Source organism: Spinacia oleracea, chromosome 4 (genome assembly GCF_020520425.1).
Source record: "Spinacia oleracea cultivar Varoflay chromosome 4, BTI_SOV_V1, whole genome shotgun sequence".
NCBI lineage: Eukaryota > Viridiplantae > Streptophyta > Magnoliopsida > Caryophyllales > Amaranthaceae > Spinacia > Spinacia oleracea.
The window spans coordinates 175468396-175485957 of NC_079490.1; the positions used below are offsets into that span (position 1 = coordinate 175468396).

Genomic DNA, 17562 nt, shown 5'->3' on the forward strand with positions numbered 1-17562 from the left:
AGTGAAGTTTGATTTAGTATTAGAACATGTACAATTCAAATTTTAACAGGACTAGGTCTTCTATTTTAATTTATTCCCAGTTTTATAGAGCGATTTCCTTCAATATTGCATAAAGATCCAATAATTTCCAAAATACGTTACTTTCTAACTTAATTCTCACAATAGCGGTTTGTTTTAAAACAAAATTGCGCGGTTTTATAATAAAACCGCGTGGTTTTATAAGCCGCTATTTCAGATAGCGGTTTACCTCTTTAAACCGTTGTTTCAGATAGCGGTTTATTGTAGATTTTATAAAAAAAATTAGACCAGCTTTCTTGCTGACGTGAACGGTAGAGTGGGAAATAAGTGAAAAAGTAGCGTATTTTGGGAAATTACGAATCATCAAACAATATTGAAGGAAATCGCTCAGTTTTATAACAGAAGTAGACTAAAAGGTCATCAATTTAAGTGAGTAGTAGAAAATATTCAGCAATGTCTTTGGTAATAATGATGAATAAAAAATAGTCGGATGTCCAACGTTGTAGTTGAAAGTTGTAATACGAGTTGAAATACCTTTTTCTCTAAGAAATTTGCATAGACAAAGAGTGAATACTAATAATTGAAAGTAACTCCAAAATTTTATTTATTTTAAGTTTGATATTTCCACAAAATTATAAAATGAGTGACCACTCTAGTCTAGTCATAAAATTATATGCCCCCTCTAACATATTACATATATATGCTTCAGTATTTATGTATGATTCTCCCCATCCTTGGTTTCCTTGAAAATGTGAGAAACAAAGAGTCCTAGTTAGTTATTACGGCTGCATCTCACTTGCACAGCCACGGTTTTCGACGATACTCCCGCACAGTCGTTGCCTTTGTTCAGGACTTTCCTGTCTACTGGAATTTTGCAGCTAGCTTTTCCCAGACAATGCTGTTCATTGAAATAATAGAATAGATTTAAAATGTTATTATAATATTGGTAAAAAGAAATTCATAGTAACTTGTTGTTTACATCTTGAAATAATTAATGTGTGAAAACAATAATTAGCTGACCTGCTCAACAATGTTTTGGGTGTGAGGAGAGTTGCAGGTGCCAAGTAGGAAATAACCACAAACACCATAAGGATTACCAAAGCTAGCAAACTCAACACGGGTGATGACTTTGTTATTGGGGCATTGAAGTGATGCCATGGGCCTTAAGTCATCAATTGCAGCAATGAAGTCACCTTTATCCCTCTTCCATGACATCACAGTTGGCGGCATATCTTCCCCTATATAGCTGCATATGGTGTCGCGGTTCACTGTTTCAATCTCAACTGTGTTTATGTTTCCTCCTGTCTCATCAAATATCACCAACAAGTTGTCCTTTGTCTTAAGGAATACTCTTGGAATGTGGTACTCTTTTTGAGAAGGTTCTTGTTTAACACTAAGGAAGCTTGACCAGTACCGTCCAATGCTTTTTCCGTTTACCCATATCATTCCTTTCGTCATGTTTTCCATCCTTATAGCCACCGGTTCATCTCCCTCTGGTGCATCAAAGTATGCCTGAAACTCCACATCATATCTTATCTTAATTTATCCAATGGAAACAATTACCTTTTATTTATTTTCTGTCAAGACTGTATTTACCTTATACCACGTGAGAACTTCCCCGGCTCCTCCTTCTGCCGGGACCCATTTCACCTTCTTTGCCCCTTCCTCAGTGTAATACTCATGTTTCTCTCCCTCCATACCAATCTGCATTTAAAAGTACAGTTTTCAAGCCATTTTTAATGTACAAAAGACTAGGATTTATGCATCATTTACTTTACCAAATCATTATGCATGTACCTTGTGATGCCATCCATTGTATGAGAGATCAAGATCACCAGTACCCAAACTTTGGATCCCCAGACTTTTGACCCCTGTCCACCTCTTCTCCATATTGCTTCCGCTATCCTAACAATCAGTGGAGTACACATCGTTTGGTCACTCTATTCATCATCTTTGTTGGCATTAGTTTGATATCATAGTATATCTATATATTATGACCTAGCCCTTTTCTTTTCATTCCACTTTTACCAAACTGAACTTAAACAACACTTTGCTGAATGGCTAGTGTTTTCGGGTACTTGCAACTAAATATGGACGTGGGCCAGGCTCGACCCGGTACGAAAAGCCCAGCCTGAGCACGCAGTCGTGGGCCACGGCCCGCAATTTTTTTTGGAAAAGCACCCCTCGATCCCGCATGGCAAAGCACGCTATATTTAGTAAAATTACTATTAGGCACGGCGGCCCTACCCGGCGACCTATGGGCATGGGCACTGGTTTGAAAGTTTTGGCCGGACCCGGCCCAAGACGATGCAGAGTGGGCTTGGGCTCGGCCCAAAGCCCTACCTGACCCACAGTCATCTTTACTTGCAACTAGTCAACTACTGCCTTTGATTGGTTAAATCTGTTTCACACATACCGGCATTCCAACCACACTGCTCAAGATTGTTATTTTGTTGACGCCTTCCTTCAATCTTATGGGTGCCTGGAAAGTGAAACTTGGTTCTCTGTGGATTCCATGTTTGGTACCTTATTAAAACAGAAGGCTAGAAATGGTCACCAAAGCGTGTTTTTTTTTTTTTTTTTTAGTTATGAAAAAAAAGATTACCCTTTAAGTAAAACATAACCATACCTACAAATTCTCCATTGACAAAGGCGTGTATGGCATGTCCTAGATGGTTTTCCCACAAGACTGGTTGGAGAGATTTTCTGAAAGGCAAGTCGACATTGTCCAATTCTATACTGATAACACAGAAGTTCATTTACACCCAAAAACGAGTAACAGAATTGTTAGGATCGATGTAAATATTGATCAATCAAGTTAACTAATAACAGAAAATATCAACTGATGTTTGATCTCTAATTTCACCTGGTTGTGTACCAAAAGTAGTCACTTCTGTCCTGGACAATTTGGAACTGCTCCTGTGGATCTCGTGTGAAAAGATCACTCTTAGTCGGTAAATGCTCAACAGTCTTCTCCCATTTCAGACCCTTGTTAGCTCTTTCAGACCTAACAAATTCTCTTGCACTATGCTGACTTACCATCTGTTTGTCAAGTTAATTACTCACAATTAAGTACATGATTATGTTTTGATTTTTTTGTTCAATATTAATACAAAAAACTGACATGAGCTGTGTTGTAGACAGCATTCTTGCAATCTGGTAAGATGCTGATGGATTTGGGTGGGAGGATATGCTTTATGCCTTTGAACTTCACTGTTTCTGACGAATGAGTTTTGTTGTTCCACAAGAAAGCTGCACAGAGATTGCCTTTCTTGAAGTAGCGCGCCTGATCAATAGTGCATATATCATGATCAATGAAGCTAATTAGCCAAATAACCAAGATTTTACATATTTACTTTGATTAACAGTCCCGTTTGCAATGTAGGCAATGCTAATTTTACCTCCAGATCTGGACTGTATTTCTTAACACCATATCTCCCTGCAAGAATTGCCTTCTTGCTTAGCGTTAAAGCACGGTGCAAATCTCTCAAATGTCCCCATTTAGGCTCCCTTCTAAAACCTAACCAAGCATAACATTTTGTTCATGATCAAATCATCAATTCTCCAAATAAATAAATTGGGTGTTATACTGTTTAATGAGGGTGTTGGGAGATTAAGGATTTGTTCTGTTCGACTTATTTTGACATAATAAGTTCAGATAAGATAAGTTTAGAAAAAAAGAAGTCAAATAGAATGGAGGCTAAGGATTTTACCATATTCATCAATAGGAGCTTCATCATAGTAGCGAGTGGTAGAAAAGGCTGCAGCGGTTCTTCCATAGTTTGTACCTCCATAGTACTACACCAACCGAAAAATTATATCAGAAAACAAAACATGACTTTCTGCTCATTAGTTGAGTTGGATAAATACCATGTAATAGTTGGTATGGCTTCCAGTCTTTGAGAACCAGCGTGCCACACCAAAGGCAGTATCCTCAGCTGACCTTTGAGAAGGTACATCTCCAAAAACTCTGAACCTGTGTAGTTACACAAACAAACAGAATGCCAAATTTAGTTCATATAATACCATATCTCACTAGATTATGACACAGAAAATTAGCTAGTGTTATGTAAGAAGTAAGAACTACTGTACTTACTGAGCAGTCCAGTTTTCAGTCCATAGAGATGGCTTGTTAGGTGCATTTGGACCTGAAAATGTATCCCCACAATGTCTTCCATTGCAAGAATTGATCTGTACCAAATTGGAAACAAATAGGTTAAGACCTTAAGAACAACACCTCTCCTTCAAATTTTGTTCTTTTCACCTTAAAAGGGATAGGCTCAGATTAGGATTTTCCTGGTAAAAAAGAACGAAGCTTATTTAATTTTTAATTTATTTTTTTAACATTTTCTGAATTCGCGGTAATGAGGTGCAGCCGTGTAGCAATAAGAAGAAAGAGGAAAAAAGTAGTTACCACTTCGCCAGGGGCATCTTTCTGCTTGCACATGATCCATGGCACACCAGTTTGCTGTGCAACAGCCATGCCTGCTGCCCAATGGATATATCTTTCCGCGGCACCAAATCTGTAGGCTTCTCTGATAGTATCATACTCGTTTTCCACCTGACAAAATCATGTCAAGTTGTTAATTAATAATGCTAATAATTAAGCAAGCTAATACTTATATTGTTATCTGACTGTACGTAGATGCTCACCTGAGAGAGGATAATAGGACCACCCTGTGAGGCAAATAACTTGTTTTCCTTCATCAAGCTTATGATCTTGGTGACCCATCTCTCCATATGTTCCTGTATATGTTCAAATAAGTTTGGTAAAACTCCAAATTGAAATTATGTAATAATTAATAACATTGTTAAGACCTTAAACACCGGATTATCTGTTCTGTATGCAATATTGGCCTCCTGTCTTAGCCAGAATGGGTATCCTCTGCATCAAAGCCATTACCATTAGCTACTGTCATACTGCTTACCATTTTGCAGATTGCATATAGAATGTACAGAAATATTTGTTGCTGTTATAAGTACCCATTGTTCCATTCAGCTTGAACAAATGGTCCAACCCTAAGGGTCACCCACATGCCTTTCTCACCAATCAGTCTGACAAATCTAACAATATCATTCTGGCCTGTGAAATTATACTGCAACAACAAGAGTTTTAAAGATTGCTAATTAGTTTGCTTTATATATGTTAATCGCCTGAATTAATTGTATCTCACCTGGCCCTTGATAGGCTCATGCACGTTCCAAAACACATAAGTTTGGATCACATTAAGGCCTCCCTCTTTGCACTTGTCTAGGATATTCTCCCATTCCTAGTGTACCATAAACACCGCGACATTTGCCATGATTAGCTTATGAGTTAGAACAAAACAGCCATTCATCTTACACAAGAATTACTTGAGTTCAATAATGCATGGTTAATGGTTTCATGTACAAAACTATTACTTCAAAATTGATGGGTTTTGGTTTGTACCTCAACAGGAACACGAGGGTAATGTACAGAACCAGAGTAGAGTAGTTCTCTATTGCCATGGATCTTCAAGGACCGCGAATCATAGGTAACATTACCAATTTTTTTCTCCTCACCATGCACGACATTGATGAAGAACACAAGGGCTAATGATATAAGCATATATGTATACAATTCCGCCATTGTTGTTCTTCGAAAGAAATGGAAGGAAACGGGGATGGGGGAGGGGGGGTTTGGAAAATATTGCGAGTGGTTACTCTTCCCTGGACATGAAGTGGTAACCCATGTCCGGGGTAAGAGCACAATGCAAAAGATTTGATTACTACAACATTAGTGTATATATACATGAAACCAATGGTTGATAAGAATATGATAAAAAAAAAAAAACACAATCTTAGAAATCCCAAAAAAGCAAAGAAATGGATGGTTAGTTCCTCGATAGTAGGATATTTTATTGTTTATTACCTGGTATTGCTAAGCTTTGTTTGGTACTCTAATTCTTTCAAACGTGTTTGATTAGCTGTTCTATAATAGCTTGGAAACATTTTGCATTAATAAAATGCAAGTTAGAGTTCTAATATCACGATAAAAATGTACTTTGTAAGTTGTCCCACATTGATTTTGGAATGATAAACTTTCTCGCCAAGTCTCATTTTAACTCTACCTATTTCTCATCATTTTCAAATGTTACTCTAAACTCTATTACTATTGCTCTATTTGTAACACAATTTTTCTCCTACCCTAACTTTCCCTCAATCTCACTCTTCCTAGTGAACTATGCTCTCATCTTTTTGTCACACTAGTAAACACCAAACTCCCAACCGACGACTATATATTGAATTTTCGATAGCCAAACTATTATATGATGGGACAAAAGTTGAATAATAATAATAGAATTATCGAATCTTAAGTAGGTTTGCAGAATTTTCAAGTTTCCACTGTTACTTAAGAAAATATTTCCTCCCATTCTTTTTTTTCGTTGACATGTTTCTTTAGTCAAGTTTGAATGGAAAAACTAGTTTGCACAAAACATAAAAAAAAGTTTGTTATAAACTCCCACCATATATATGGTACGGTCGTACGGAGTAACAAATTACCTTTGTGAACTTGTTGGGCGTTAGACTTAAAATTCCGGCGTTGATCCACAGACGGGGTGATTTTTAATGAAGCACTTCCCCTTCGTTTGGCGCAAGTTCCCTTCCTTCATCCTTCCTCTGCTCCATGATTTGGCAAGAGCAAAGGCTTCTAGATAACCGACGGCCAGAACGACTACATGCCGTCAGCACCCGAATCAAAGTGACTGTTCGGTTTATGTCCGCCCTCTTCGTCTCATGGAACAATTGCATTGGTTACATCACAAGAATCAGTGAAGTCCCAGATAGACCATCTCTCAGGCATTTCATCAAACACTCTGCGTGCATTTCCCATAGACCCATCTAGCTAAACACCTGTCAAATGTAATTATTGCCCAAAAGGTGTTTGATGAAATGTCTAAGTGAGGATTTGAGTGTTGTTGTAAAATGTGTTGTTTTCACTCTACCTCCGGAGTGATGCATGTGATCGGAAGTTGGACTTTACGTGTGAGTAAAATATCTTTGATTTGGAGTCAAGTGGGGGAACTGATGGTTAGTTCTCTTATCAAGTATTGAATTTTTTGTATAAATTTCACCATTTGAAGCTTGAATTTTTGCAGAACAAGAAAGGAAAACGGAGGCAAATGGGTTCCCACTGTTTGCCAAAATGGAACAGAGAAGGGATGCGACGGAGAAAACAAAGGGGAACATGGCGTCAAAAGAAGGGGAAAGTCATTTGCAAGGCGGCATGTGGGTGAGTCAATGCCCGGAATTCTAAGTCAACGACATGAATCCGGCCAAAGGTAGTATATAAACCGTGAGACTTTTTTTATAAGGCATTTTTTCTCAAAATCCGATATTTGTAAGTTTTAGTTTTTGACAAAGTTCGTTAGTTTTAAATTTTTGTTCAATCACTTGCATCATAGCATGGTAATCAAAATCCGATGTTTGTATTGCATATTCCGCACTTCCTAATCAAGGGAATATATATGATTACTCTCTATAACTGCTAAAAACATTTAATACATTTTGTTAGTTATTTATAGGTAAGTTAAATAGCATGTTTTCTTCAGGATATAATTAGTATGTTTATAATGCTATTAGTGGCAAAATGGGATGAAAGAACAAGTCAAAAAGCCTTTTATTAGACCAAAAACTTGCCCGTTGATCCTAAATCCACAAATAAAGAGTATGGCAATGAATTGAAGAGAGAAAAAACAGGATCAAAATAAAGTTGGACAGATTGAAATATTTAACAACCAAACTCGATCATTTTTCTGGTTTTGGTGTTTCCTGCACGTGGTAAGTTCAAGGAAAATGTTACTGCTAAAAAAAAAACTAGAAAAACTCCCATCCTTTTTCTTATTCTTATTTTGATTGGTTTTTCATTCTAATTTTGATCTTGTTATTTATTTTAAGGTATGAGGAAAAGGCCAATCATGGCGGAATGTTATAAGAATATACTTATCATAGGCCTTCTGTTCTTGGTCACGGTGCATTGTAAGGAGGAGAAAAAGATTGCAGATTATGATGTTAAGTTTGATTCACGGTCCTTGATTATCCATGGCCATAGAGAGCTCCTCTACTCTGGCTCAGTCCATTATCCTCGTGTTCCCGTTGAGGTACAAATGAAAGCTTGTTGCATTTTCTTAAGAAACAATGCTTAGTATGTATCGAGAATTTGCCTAGGCTCGATGATTGATGAATAGTCCTCGGTATTGATTGGTACTATATATATACTTATGGTGTTTCAAATGAAAATCTTCTTTATTTGAAATGAACACGACTCCTGTCCATTATGAATAAACGGTAGTGGATAATTTTTTTTTTTTGTAAACTAGGAATGGGAGGATGTTCTTGACAAATGCAAGGAAGGAGGCTTGAATGTGATCCAAACTTACATCTTTTGGAATGTGCACGAGCCTGTGAAGGGCAAGGTAACATTTCATGGTGTTTACTGTCTAGTGTTCTCATATATACCCGAGTGCCCAAGTATATTGTTTTGGTCTGAATGAGTCACAAGGCATTACAAATGAGAGGGATTCAAACCTATGATCTATTGTACATATACCCTCAGTCTTTGCCACAAGGCCAAGACCTCATTTGTATAGCCGATTGTAATTTTACAAGTGTTAAAATCAATCAATTCTCTAGCGACTCACCTTTCACATTAATTTTGCAGTTCAATTTCACAGGCCAAAACGATGTTGTGAGATTCCTTAACTTGGTTGCTAAGAGAGGCATGTGGGCAACCCTTCGTGTTGGGCCATTCGTTCAAGGTGAATGGAACAACGGGTAATAGGAATACCGTGTTACAATAACATGAAATTCATAGATCATTAATGTTCCTAATCAGTGTTGTTACTTATGTAATCTCTTCACATCCTTACACCCCTCCCTGTACTGTGATTCTATGGCAGAGGATACCCATTCTGGTTAAGAGAGGAGCCTAACATCACATATCGAACTGATAATCAAATATTCAAGGTAATAAACATTAATCAACTACTTGTTGATTAATCAAGTGTAGGAAATTATTTCCAAGTGTTTACAACTTGTACAATTATATGCAGAAAAATACAGAAAAATGGGTCACCAAGGTTGTATCATTGATGAAGGAAAACAAGTTATATGCCTCACAGGGAGGTCCTATCATATTGTCTCAGGTGACCATCCACTAGACATGTTGCAGTAACCCTAGAATTCTTTTTTACGATAGAAACATATACTACGTACATCTACTCTCATGTTTGAAAGAGAATGTATGTAGAATATTTACATCGATTATGATATACTACTGTGTAAATATTGTTTTCCATCTTCCTTTTCATCGCACTTTCTCAGATTGAGAATGAGTATGATCACGTTAGAGGAGCCTTTAGAGACGGTGCTGCAGAGAGGTACATTAACTGGGCAGGAAACATGGCTCTTGGTCAGAAAACTGGTGTTCCATGGATCATGTGTGAGCAAAAAGATGCCCCTGGAGAAGTGGTAACCTTTTTTTTCCCCGGCTCTCTTTCTCCTTTTAGCACTAATAATCTTACTACATCCAATAAAAAGCCATACATGCATCTCTGTCTTATTGAATTGAATGTCTCTCTATAATCTATATGCTTGTTTGATCATTGCTTTGTTTTCTTCCGGATGGGTAGATCAATGCTTGCAATGGTAGACATTGTGGAGAAACATTTGAAGGTCCAAATGCACCTTACAAACCGTCTTTGTGGACTGAGAACTGGACTGCTCAGTAAGTATTTATTACAACTAATTGCTCCTTAAGTACTATCAATTCTCTTGATTATTTCTCATATGGTAAATAAAGTTATAAAGCTTCCTGCTTTTGGTAACTACAGGTTCAGAGTTTTCGGAGATGTACCTTCCCAGAGGTCTGCTGAGGATACCGCCTTTGCTGTGGCACGCTGGTTCTCCAAAAATGGAAGTCATTCTAACTATTACATGGTAAAGAAGCGATTGCAAGTTTTATACTGAAACTAGAGAAAAAATGGTAGAATCTATTTTTTTTCTTGCCCTAATTCTTTTTGTATATATGTTTGTTGCTGCTTCAGTACCACGGTGGCACAAACCTTGGTAGAACTGCTGCCGCCTTTACTACCACTCGCTACTACGATGAAGCTCCAATAGATGAGTTTGGTGAGCCCTCCACTACGATGATGCTGCTAGTGCAACTAACATGATGACAACTCAACTAAACTAATTGCTATGCTTTACTTCCTGTTAGGTTTAATAAGGGAACCAAAATGGGGACACTTGAAGGATCTACACCGTGCTATAGCGCTAAGCCAGAAGGCTATTTTTAATGGTAGATATGGTGTTGAGATAATCAGTCCAGATTTGGAGGTAAGCTATACATGAGATAGAGCATAGAGTCATATGATCATGCGTCCGCCATATAGGTTTGTGTTACAATGGATGCGAGAAAGAGAGGATAAAGCTCAGAGAAGGGGATACAAATTTATGTAGTTCACTGACCGGGGATTAAGCCATTAACTCCGTCCACAATCAGTGGAGTAAACGGTCTTATTAAGAGTTTGGGTTCAAGGCATATAAACAGTTATAAGTGTTACCATTCTTGTCACACACATGATATGTTAGCTAATTATCTGTCATATATATATATGCAATGATCAGGTGCGCTACTACGAGAAGAACAACCTTTGCGCAGCTTTCTTGTGGAACAACTGCACTCATGTGTCAAAAACTTTGAAATTCAGAGGCAAAGAGCACACCCTTCCACCAAAGTCCATCAGCATCTTACCTGATTGCAAGACTGTTGTGTTCAATACAGACTCTGTAAGTGTTTCCTAATTCCGGCCAATTTGAGAAAAGGTCAATACTTCCAACATCATTCTGCATAAACCCTTTTAATGCTAACATAAAAAGTTACACACTTTTGGCTTTTAATCTGACAAACAGATGGTCACACAACATAGTTCAAGGGAGTTTGTTAAATCCGAGAAAGCTAACAAGAACCTGAGATGGGAGAAGACCAATGACAACATCCCATCTAACTCTGATGTCTATTCGAGGATGCCAATGGAGCAGTTCCATACTGCAGGGGACAAAACCGACTATATGTGGTACAGAACTAGGTAATGTGAAAGAAGATCTAAGGCTTATCTACTTCATCACTTTGTAATAGTATTCAACATTTTTGAATTCTTCAATACTTTGGGAGGTTACATAATGAAACTTTCAATTTCAGTGTCGAATTGGACAGCGTTGATTTGCCTTTCAGAAAGTCCCTCCAACCAGTTTTACAGCTGTACCATCTTGGTCATTCCTTGCAAGCCTTTGTCAATGGAAAATATATAGGTATTGTTAGCCTTTGCTTCATTAAATAACAGGTGGATTGTATACAACATGTTAAGTATTGCAAAAAAAAGTTAATTTCGGTAAACTAATCATGTTCTAAACAACACACTCATTATCATTTGTATCCAAGACCTACTGAAAAGAAGAAGAGGCTAATTGGTCCTTATTTATTTCTCTTAATTTTTCCTTTTTTCCTTTTGAAGGATCGAGCCACGGATTCCATAGAGCTCCTGCCTTCTCATTCCAAGCACCTGTAAATTTGAAGGAAGGTGTTAACAATATAACAATTTTGAGCAACACAATGGGAATGCCGGTAAGAGCAACTATTGGTTAATAATATACGAGTAGTTGTATACATAGTCCGGCTAATTGCTTACAAGTATGGCAATTAACAAGGGGTGAAATGTCCGCAATGCTCTTAACCCAAATCTAATTACGTATTAAGGATATGGTGGACATCCCTGCCCCTGTTAGTTGCCTACTTGCTTAACCAATTAGGTAACTAAATAATCCCTTTCTTGTACTCTCGTATAAAAGTCTAACAAACTCGAATAAAGACGAAGAAAGAAATTAATGAGAATGCATTTTCTTCATTGGTATGAAGGATAGTGGAAGCTATATGGAGAGAAGATGGGCAGGGCTAAAATTTCTTGAAATCCAAGGTTTAGGTACAGGAGAACTTGATCTTTCTTCCAACGGGTGGCATCACACGGTATAAAATTACTTTCTTATTAAACGTCTTCATGTTTTTATATGTTATTGGAAAGAAAAATTGTTGGTAAATAGAAGTCTTAAGTATACATCAAGAGGGACTGAATGTAGAACAAATAATGCAGATTGGCTTGGAAGGAGAGAAGCTTCAGTACTTCACAGAGGAAGGTGCTAACAAGGCCAAATGGACACCGGCAAAGGGAGCTGGTGAAGTACTTACTTGGTACAAGGTATTAAACCAAAATCCCTCACCCTCTTCAGAAAAAGTAGCCTGAATTCCATTTATATGAAATGCTACACAAAAAGTGGGATAGAGGATTTAGATTCTGGGAATTCTTGCCTAGGATGAACAAAAGAAGTCTTCAATATGAGTCAATGATTGTAAAATAATAGAAAAATCCTTAATTGATGATTGTTAGAAGGAGCAAGCTAAAAGTCTTCCCATTTCTGTATTGTAGGCATATTTTGATGCTCCGGAGGGAGATGATCCAGTAGCTATCAGAATGGAGAACATGACCAAAGGAGTGATGTGGGTCAATGGACGTGGCATAGGACGTTACTGGTCGACTTTCCTGACAATAAGGAACGTGCCTTCTCAAAGCGAGTGAGTTCAGAGAAACGAGTTGATAATTTCATGTTGATAGTCCATGCAATGCGATATTGTTGAAGATGATTGTGGGTGATGTTGCAGGTACCGCATTCCAAGATCATACCTTAAACCTAAGGACAACTTGTTGGTGATCTTTGACGAAGCAGGAGGGGATATAGATACAGTTCAGATTGAGACGGCGAACAGAGATGTGATTTGTAGCTATATATCAGAAGACATGCCTCCCAGTGTAACATCGTGGAAAAGGGATGCCCATGACATCCTTGCTGTGGTTGATGACCTTAAAGTGAAGGCATCACTCAAATGCCCTAAAAATAAGGTCATCAGCCATGTCGATTTCGCTAGCTTTGGCAACCCCTATGGTGTTTGTGGCTTCTTTATCCTTGGCACTTGCAATTCTCCCAACTCCCAAAAGATTGTTGAGCAGGCAAGCAATTATTCACCCTTATGCATCATTTTTGTTCAAAATATGTAATCTTATTTTTAAATCATCTTTACAATTTTCGTTTCATAATATTCTTTACACTTTGCTTTATTCTAAAATTAACCATTTTTCCCCTCTTACCCCCACAATATTTACAACTTTCCATGTATTTTTCCCTTGCTTTATTCATTTTTTTTTTCTTACACTCACTCACCTTTTTATTTTATCCATATTTTATTATATCCAATCATATTTTTACACACTTTTCCTATTTTATTTTAAAATTTGTGCAAATAATAACAATAAAAATCATTTTGAAACGGGTGTAGTATGACAATAATCATTTCATATCCTTTTGTTGTGAGCAGAAATGTTTGGGAAAAGATAGCTGCACGATTCCAGTTGATAAAGGTCTATTTGATAACGGAAAAGACAATTGTCCTAAAGAATCAGCCAAAGTCTTGGCCGTACAAGTGAGGTGCAGTCCCAAGGGTTAATACTTAGAAGCCCCTTTCTTCCTCCCCTTTTTTTTTGTTTCTAAAATGTCTCTTTATGTTTATTATAAATAGTACACCTTAAGTAGGTTAGCGCGTTTCTTGATATGGATCGGAAAATATATTACTCATCGCGTAGCAAGATGAGATAATTTAAATGGTTCAAATTACGTATGTACAATTTTTTTTTTTTCCCGATATGTTGTTATTCTGATGGACCCTGAATTATACTAATATTATTACTTTAATTGATTTTGATCTCTAAAAGAAATGTGCGTCTATTTATTTTATTTTTGTGTGCAAATGAAACCCAAAGAAATTACAAGTTTACAAATGAGAGAGGGGTTACATATCGGTACCAAGGGCTTTGGCGGACTATGAGAAGGATTTGGCATCAGCTGTACAAGGAGGAGGTTGCTCTTCGTCTGTTCAGATCTAAAAGGATACTGTACAAGGGCTTGAATGATGAGAATCTGATCTCTGAGGAGATCGAATATTTTGTAATGAATGATAGCAGTTTAACTAGTAGGATAACTATGAAGGTACAAAGAGTTTGGAACAAGGGCCTTGTTTGGTTAGGAGCTGTTAGCTGATAGCGGGTTTGACCAGCTGTTAGCTGTTTGCATTAGCTGATTTGACTAGCTGTTTGTGTAAAAGTGTTTGGTAAATTAGCCGATAGCTGTTAGCTGTTTAATATGTAAAATGACCATTAAGGATATGACATACTTTGTTTCTTATTAATATTAGACAAATAGTTTATTGTGTTAATTTTTTTTCTCTTTATATTTTTCTAATAAACATTGACTAGATAAAATAAATTTATTTTTTCAAAAAGAAGATATTCTTAACTTAAATTTTTTAATAATATATATTTTTCAATAGAGAAATATTACTAATGATATTTTAAGCATGATTGCAATATACTTCAATTGTTTCAAAGTACTAATATAAAATTTATTACAACAAAAAATGAATCTAGTAAATAGGGTGAAATGAAAAGGAAAGTGTGAGTAATGTTTTTTGGAGAAAAATATGTAGGGTAACAAGGTTGATAGTTGTTGTAATTATAAGCAACAGTAGGACAAAATAGTCATTTTCATCCACTTTCACAAACCTCAAATTGCAAAAACCTCTTATATTGAGCTTTTTCAAAATTAGCTTTTTCACCTCAAACTCTCTTCCAATCGTCTCCTAACCAAACACTCCCAATTAGCTTTTTCTAAAGGTCAAACCTCTAATTCACCCCAAAAAGCTCTTTCTTTTCCTCAAACCTCTCCTAACCAAACACCCTAAAGGTGTTTTTTTGGGTGGGCTTTGTTCCCTGCTCCTTCATTGATTTCGATAATCAAAATGGTAGCGCTTTTGCACTTTATGAAAGTATGTAAGATAGTTTAACTAGTTATATTAACTTCATCTTCCTTTTTATGTTAAAAAAAATATTCAGCTAAAAGTGCAATATTTTGACTAATTTGTATGTGCATAGATGCTACAAATGTTGCACTTAACTGATTGTTTAAGCATTGACTTGCTCACGAAAATTAACTAACTGATTCTAACTAACTATGCACCTAACTGACAGATTGATCTTAACTTTTTGCAGCTACACTTCACAGAAAATGAGTCAAACATATGGTCAGACATCATGCAGTTGTCTTTGACCTATTCTTAGTCTTTGGAGGCCCCTTTGAAGTACTTGCTCCATTTAATAGCGGAGGAACAATTGTAACTGGACCAAGTATTTCAAAGAGGCCTGCAAATGGAGCAAGTACTTCAAAGAGGCCTCCAAAGACTAAGAATAGGTCAAAGACAACTGCATGATGTCTGACCATGTGTTAGACTCATTTTTTGTGAAGTGTAGGTGCATAAAGTTAAGATTAATTAGTCATTCAGTTAGGTGCATAGTTAGTTAGAATCAGTTAGTCAGTTTTTGTAAGCAAGTCAATGCTTAAACAATCAGTTAGGTGCAACATTTCTGGCATTTGTGCACATACAAATTAGTCAGTGGATTTTTTGTAAAGTTACTATGCAAAGCAAAGTAATTATAGAATATAATCCTTGTTTATTGCTTTAAATTTGTTACAAACTTCTCTCTACTTCATTGCTAGAAAAATAAAAAATGCAAACATTAATACTCCTATTTTTATTGCAATTGATTTGTTGTTTCTGATGTTTCATCTTCTTCTTCAATTGCTTGAATTCTTCATGCATTCCCATGTTTTCTTCATGCCCCTCTTCTCTGCTTCCCATGCTCTGCACTTTTTCATGTTTCTTCTTAGCATATCCTTTGCACCACTTGAAATTATCACATGGATCGCACTTGTAGTAAAGCTTTTGTGGATTTTTAGTCGTTTTCAAGCTCTTTGTGGAAAATCTTCTCCCACAATAGCAGTTTTTATTTGGGCCTCAAGTGCTTTAAGACAATTGCCCACTAGTAGAGAAAAAACCTCAAGTGTTTTGAGCCAAGTGCTTGGGTTTTAAGCACTTGATTGAACCTAAAAAAAAATTTGAGTAAGTGCTTGGGGTTTTTAATTCATCCAAGCACAAAATTGCATGCAAATTTTACAAGTGTTTAGGGTTTACTATTCATCCCAAGCACTTAAACCGACCTTTTCACAACATCACTTAGATTTATTTGCAAAATAATTCCCTCCCATTCCAATTTTCATTTCCTCGCCCTTTGATTTTCGCACAACCTTCATTCTCACCTGCGTGGTTGTGTTTCTTCCCCAACGTTCTCACCTGCGTTTCTTCCTCGGACCTTCTCACCTGCGTTTCTTCCTCCAACACCGCCCACCCCAGAAGCACCACCGTGTCGTGGCTGTCATATCCCCCAACTTGTGTCCCCCCCCCCCGCGTGACTGAAGTCGTCCCGTACTGCTGGAAGCCCACGTGTTTCTCCGACTCGCCTACTTCTGGAGGACGCCCTGCAACCGCCTCATCTCCTCTCCTGCGCACACGACCACTAGATTATTTCTCACCATTTTCCTTAATTTTGTTCTGTAAATTTGATAATTATCCCTCAAAATTATCAATTATTGAATTAACAACCAATTAATTTGTTAACCACCGTTGATTTTATTAAAAATTTGCAATTTTTGTAAATTATTTTATACGCAATGTCCCATGTGTGGAGTTGAGCATGAAACCACCGGTCATCTTTTCTTCTCTTGTACTTCTGCTCTTAGCGGTTGGCAAGATATCTTGGTTCAGTTGAAGTGTCACAAAAATGCTATGAGTATGCAAGATGAAGCCCAAATAGTCAGGAAGAAAGCAAAGAAGAAGATGCCTCATAACATAATCTATCTAATGGCTTTTTCCGAGTTCATTTACGGAATTTGGTGGCTAGAAATGAGAGAAGCTTTACTGCTCTTAGGAAGGATGCTAGAACAGTTTACAGAGAAGTTGTGTTTAATATTTTTGCTAGATGTAATGATGATTGTAGGCATATTTTGATTAGCTAAGTGCTTGTTTTCTCCCTTTGTTTGTGAAGTGTCTCTGTGTTCCCTTCCCAGAGGTTGCTTTAGGTCGTTGTTGTTTAGTGAGGTTGTTAATCTTGCTCTGTAATACTTATTTTTTGGTTAATAAAAGTTACTATAATTGCCAAAAAAATAAAAAAAAATTATTTTATAAGTTTTCTTAGTTACAATGTTTCTATTTTTTTGGTTATAATAAGCTTTGGCTATCACCAGTTATATATGCTTGAATGAGTAACACAAGGTAATTATTGTTTATGTTGAATTAGAGGTATTTTTGATGGAGAAATGCCGTACTTGGATGTATGGTGAACGTGGCACGTTGGAGTTTGTGACATGGGTTGATGAATTCTGTAAGTCTGCAGTAAAATATCAAGTTAGCAGAGGAATGGATGGGTTTTATTGTCCTTGTGTTGATTGCGGAAATTTGTACAAGGTTAGTAGTACTCAGCTTCTTAGGGATCATATATTTCGCCGTGGGTTTAGGCCTCAATACCA

The 17562-nt window shown here is 36.9% G+C and overlaps 2 protein-coding genes across 6 annotated transcripts; one reads left to right on the top strand and one right to left on the bottom strand.

Annotated features, from left to right (window-relative positions):
• Positions 1–585: 585 nt before the first annotated feature.
• On the bottom strand, positions 586–6453 carry LOC110799924 (beta-galactosidase 13). Of its 3 annotated transcripts, XM_022005199.2 has the most exons (18): positions 5450–6453; positions 5193–5288; positions 5002–5114; positions 4837–4903; positions 4672–4764; positions 4433–4579; positions 4115–4209; positions 3889–3994; positions 3732–3816; positions 3420–3538; positions 3143–3304; positions 2885–3060; positions 2648–2757; positions 2435–2544; positions 1816–1923; positions 1615–1722; positions 1039–1530; positions 586–916 (listed from the first exon to the last, which is right to left on the bottom strand). In XM_022005199.2, exons 1-18 carry the CDS (start codon positions 5627–5629, stop codon positions 791–793), a joined length of 2493 nt encoding a protein of 830 aa, XP_021860891.1. In that variant the 5' UTR covers positions 5630–6453; the 3' UTR covers positions 586–790. The 3 variants fall into 3 exon arrangements, with proteins under 3 accessions (XP_021860891.1, XP_056698962.1, XP_056698963.1); XM_056842984.1 differs by lacking the exons at positions 5002–5114; positions 5450–6453 and having other exon boundaries at positions 5193–5267; XM_056842985.1 differs by lacking the exons at positions 4837–4903; positions 5002–5114; positions 5193–5288; positions 5450–6453 and adding an exon at positions 4947–5001.
• Positions 6454–6597: 144 nt separating this feature from the next.
• On the top strand, positions 6598–13843 carry LOC110799926 (beta-galactosidase 13). Of its 3 annotated transcripts, none has more exons than XM_022005202.2 (21): positions 6598–7026; positions 7140–7322; positions 7939–8141; positions 8361–8456; positions 8702–8814; positions 8940–9006; positions 9093–9185; positions 9364–9510; positions 9672–9766; positions 9873–9978; positions 10086–10170; positions 10259–10377; positions 10669–10830; positions 10954–11129; positions 11243–11352; positions 11556–11665; positions 11957–12064; positions 12189–12293; positions 12522–12667; positions 12755–13100; positions 13466–13843. In XM_022005202.2, the coding sequence occupies exons 2-21, from the start codon at positions 7307–7309 to the stop codon at positions 13592–13594; spliced, it is 2532 nt and encodes an 843-aa protein (XP_021860894.1). In that variant the 5' UTR covers positions 6598–7026; positions 7140–7306; the 3' UTR covers positions 13595–13843. The 3 variants fall into 3 exon arrangements, with proteins under 3 accessions (XP_021860894.1, XP_021860895.1, XP_056698961.1); XM_022005203.2 differs by having other exon boundaries at positions 6887–7071; XM_056842983.1 differs by lacking the exons at positions 6598–7026; positions 7140–7322 and adding an exon at positions 7681–7821.
• Positions 13844–17562: the final 3719 nt, after the last annotated feature.

Coding starts and splice junctions, on each gene's coding strand:
- LOC110799924 (XM_022005199.2), bottom strand. CDS start 5,629: ATGGCGGAATTGTATACATATATGCTTATATCATTAGCCCTTGTGTTC. Junction 2,758..2,884: donor TACTTTTGGTACACAACCAG/GTGAAATTAGAG, acceptor CTGTGTTATCAG/TATAGAATTGGACAATGTCG. Junction 2,545..2,647: donor TGTCAATGGAGAATTTGTAG/GTATGGTTATGT, acceptor TGTTTTAATAAG/GTACCAAACATGGAATCCAC.
- LOC110799926 (XM_022005202.2), top strand. Junction 9,186..9,363: donor GTCCTATCATATTGTCTCAG/GTGACCATCCAC, acceptor GCACTTTCTCAG/ATTGAGAATGAGTATGATCA. Junction 10,171..10,258: donor AGCTCCAATAGATGAGTTTG/GTGAGCCCTCCA, acceptor ACTTCCTGTTAG/GTTTAATAAGGGAACCAAAA.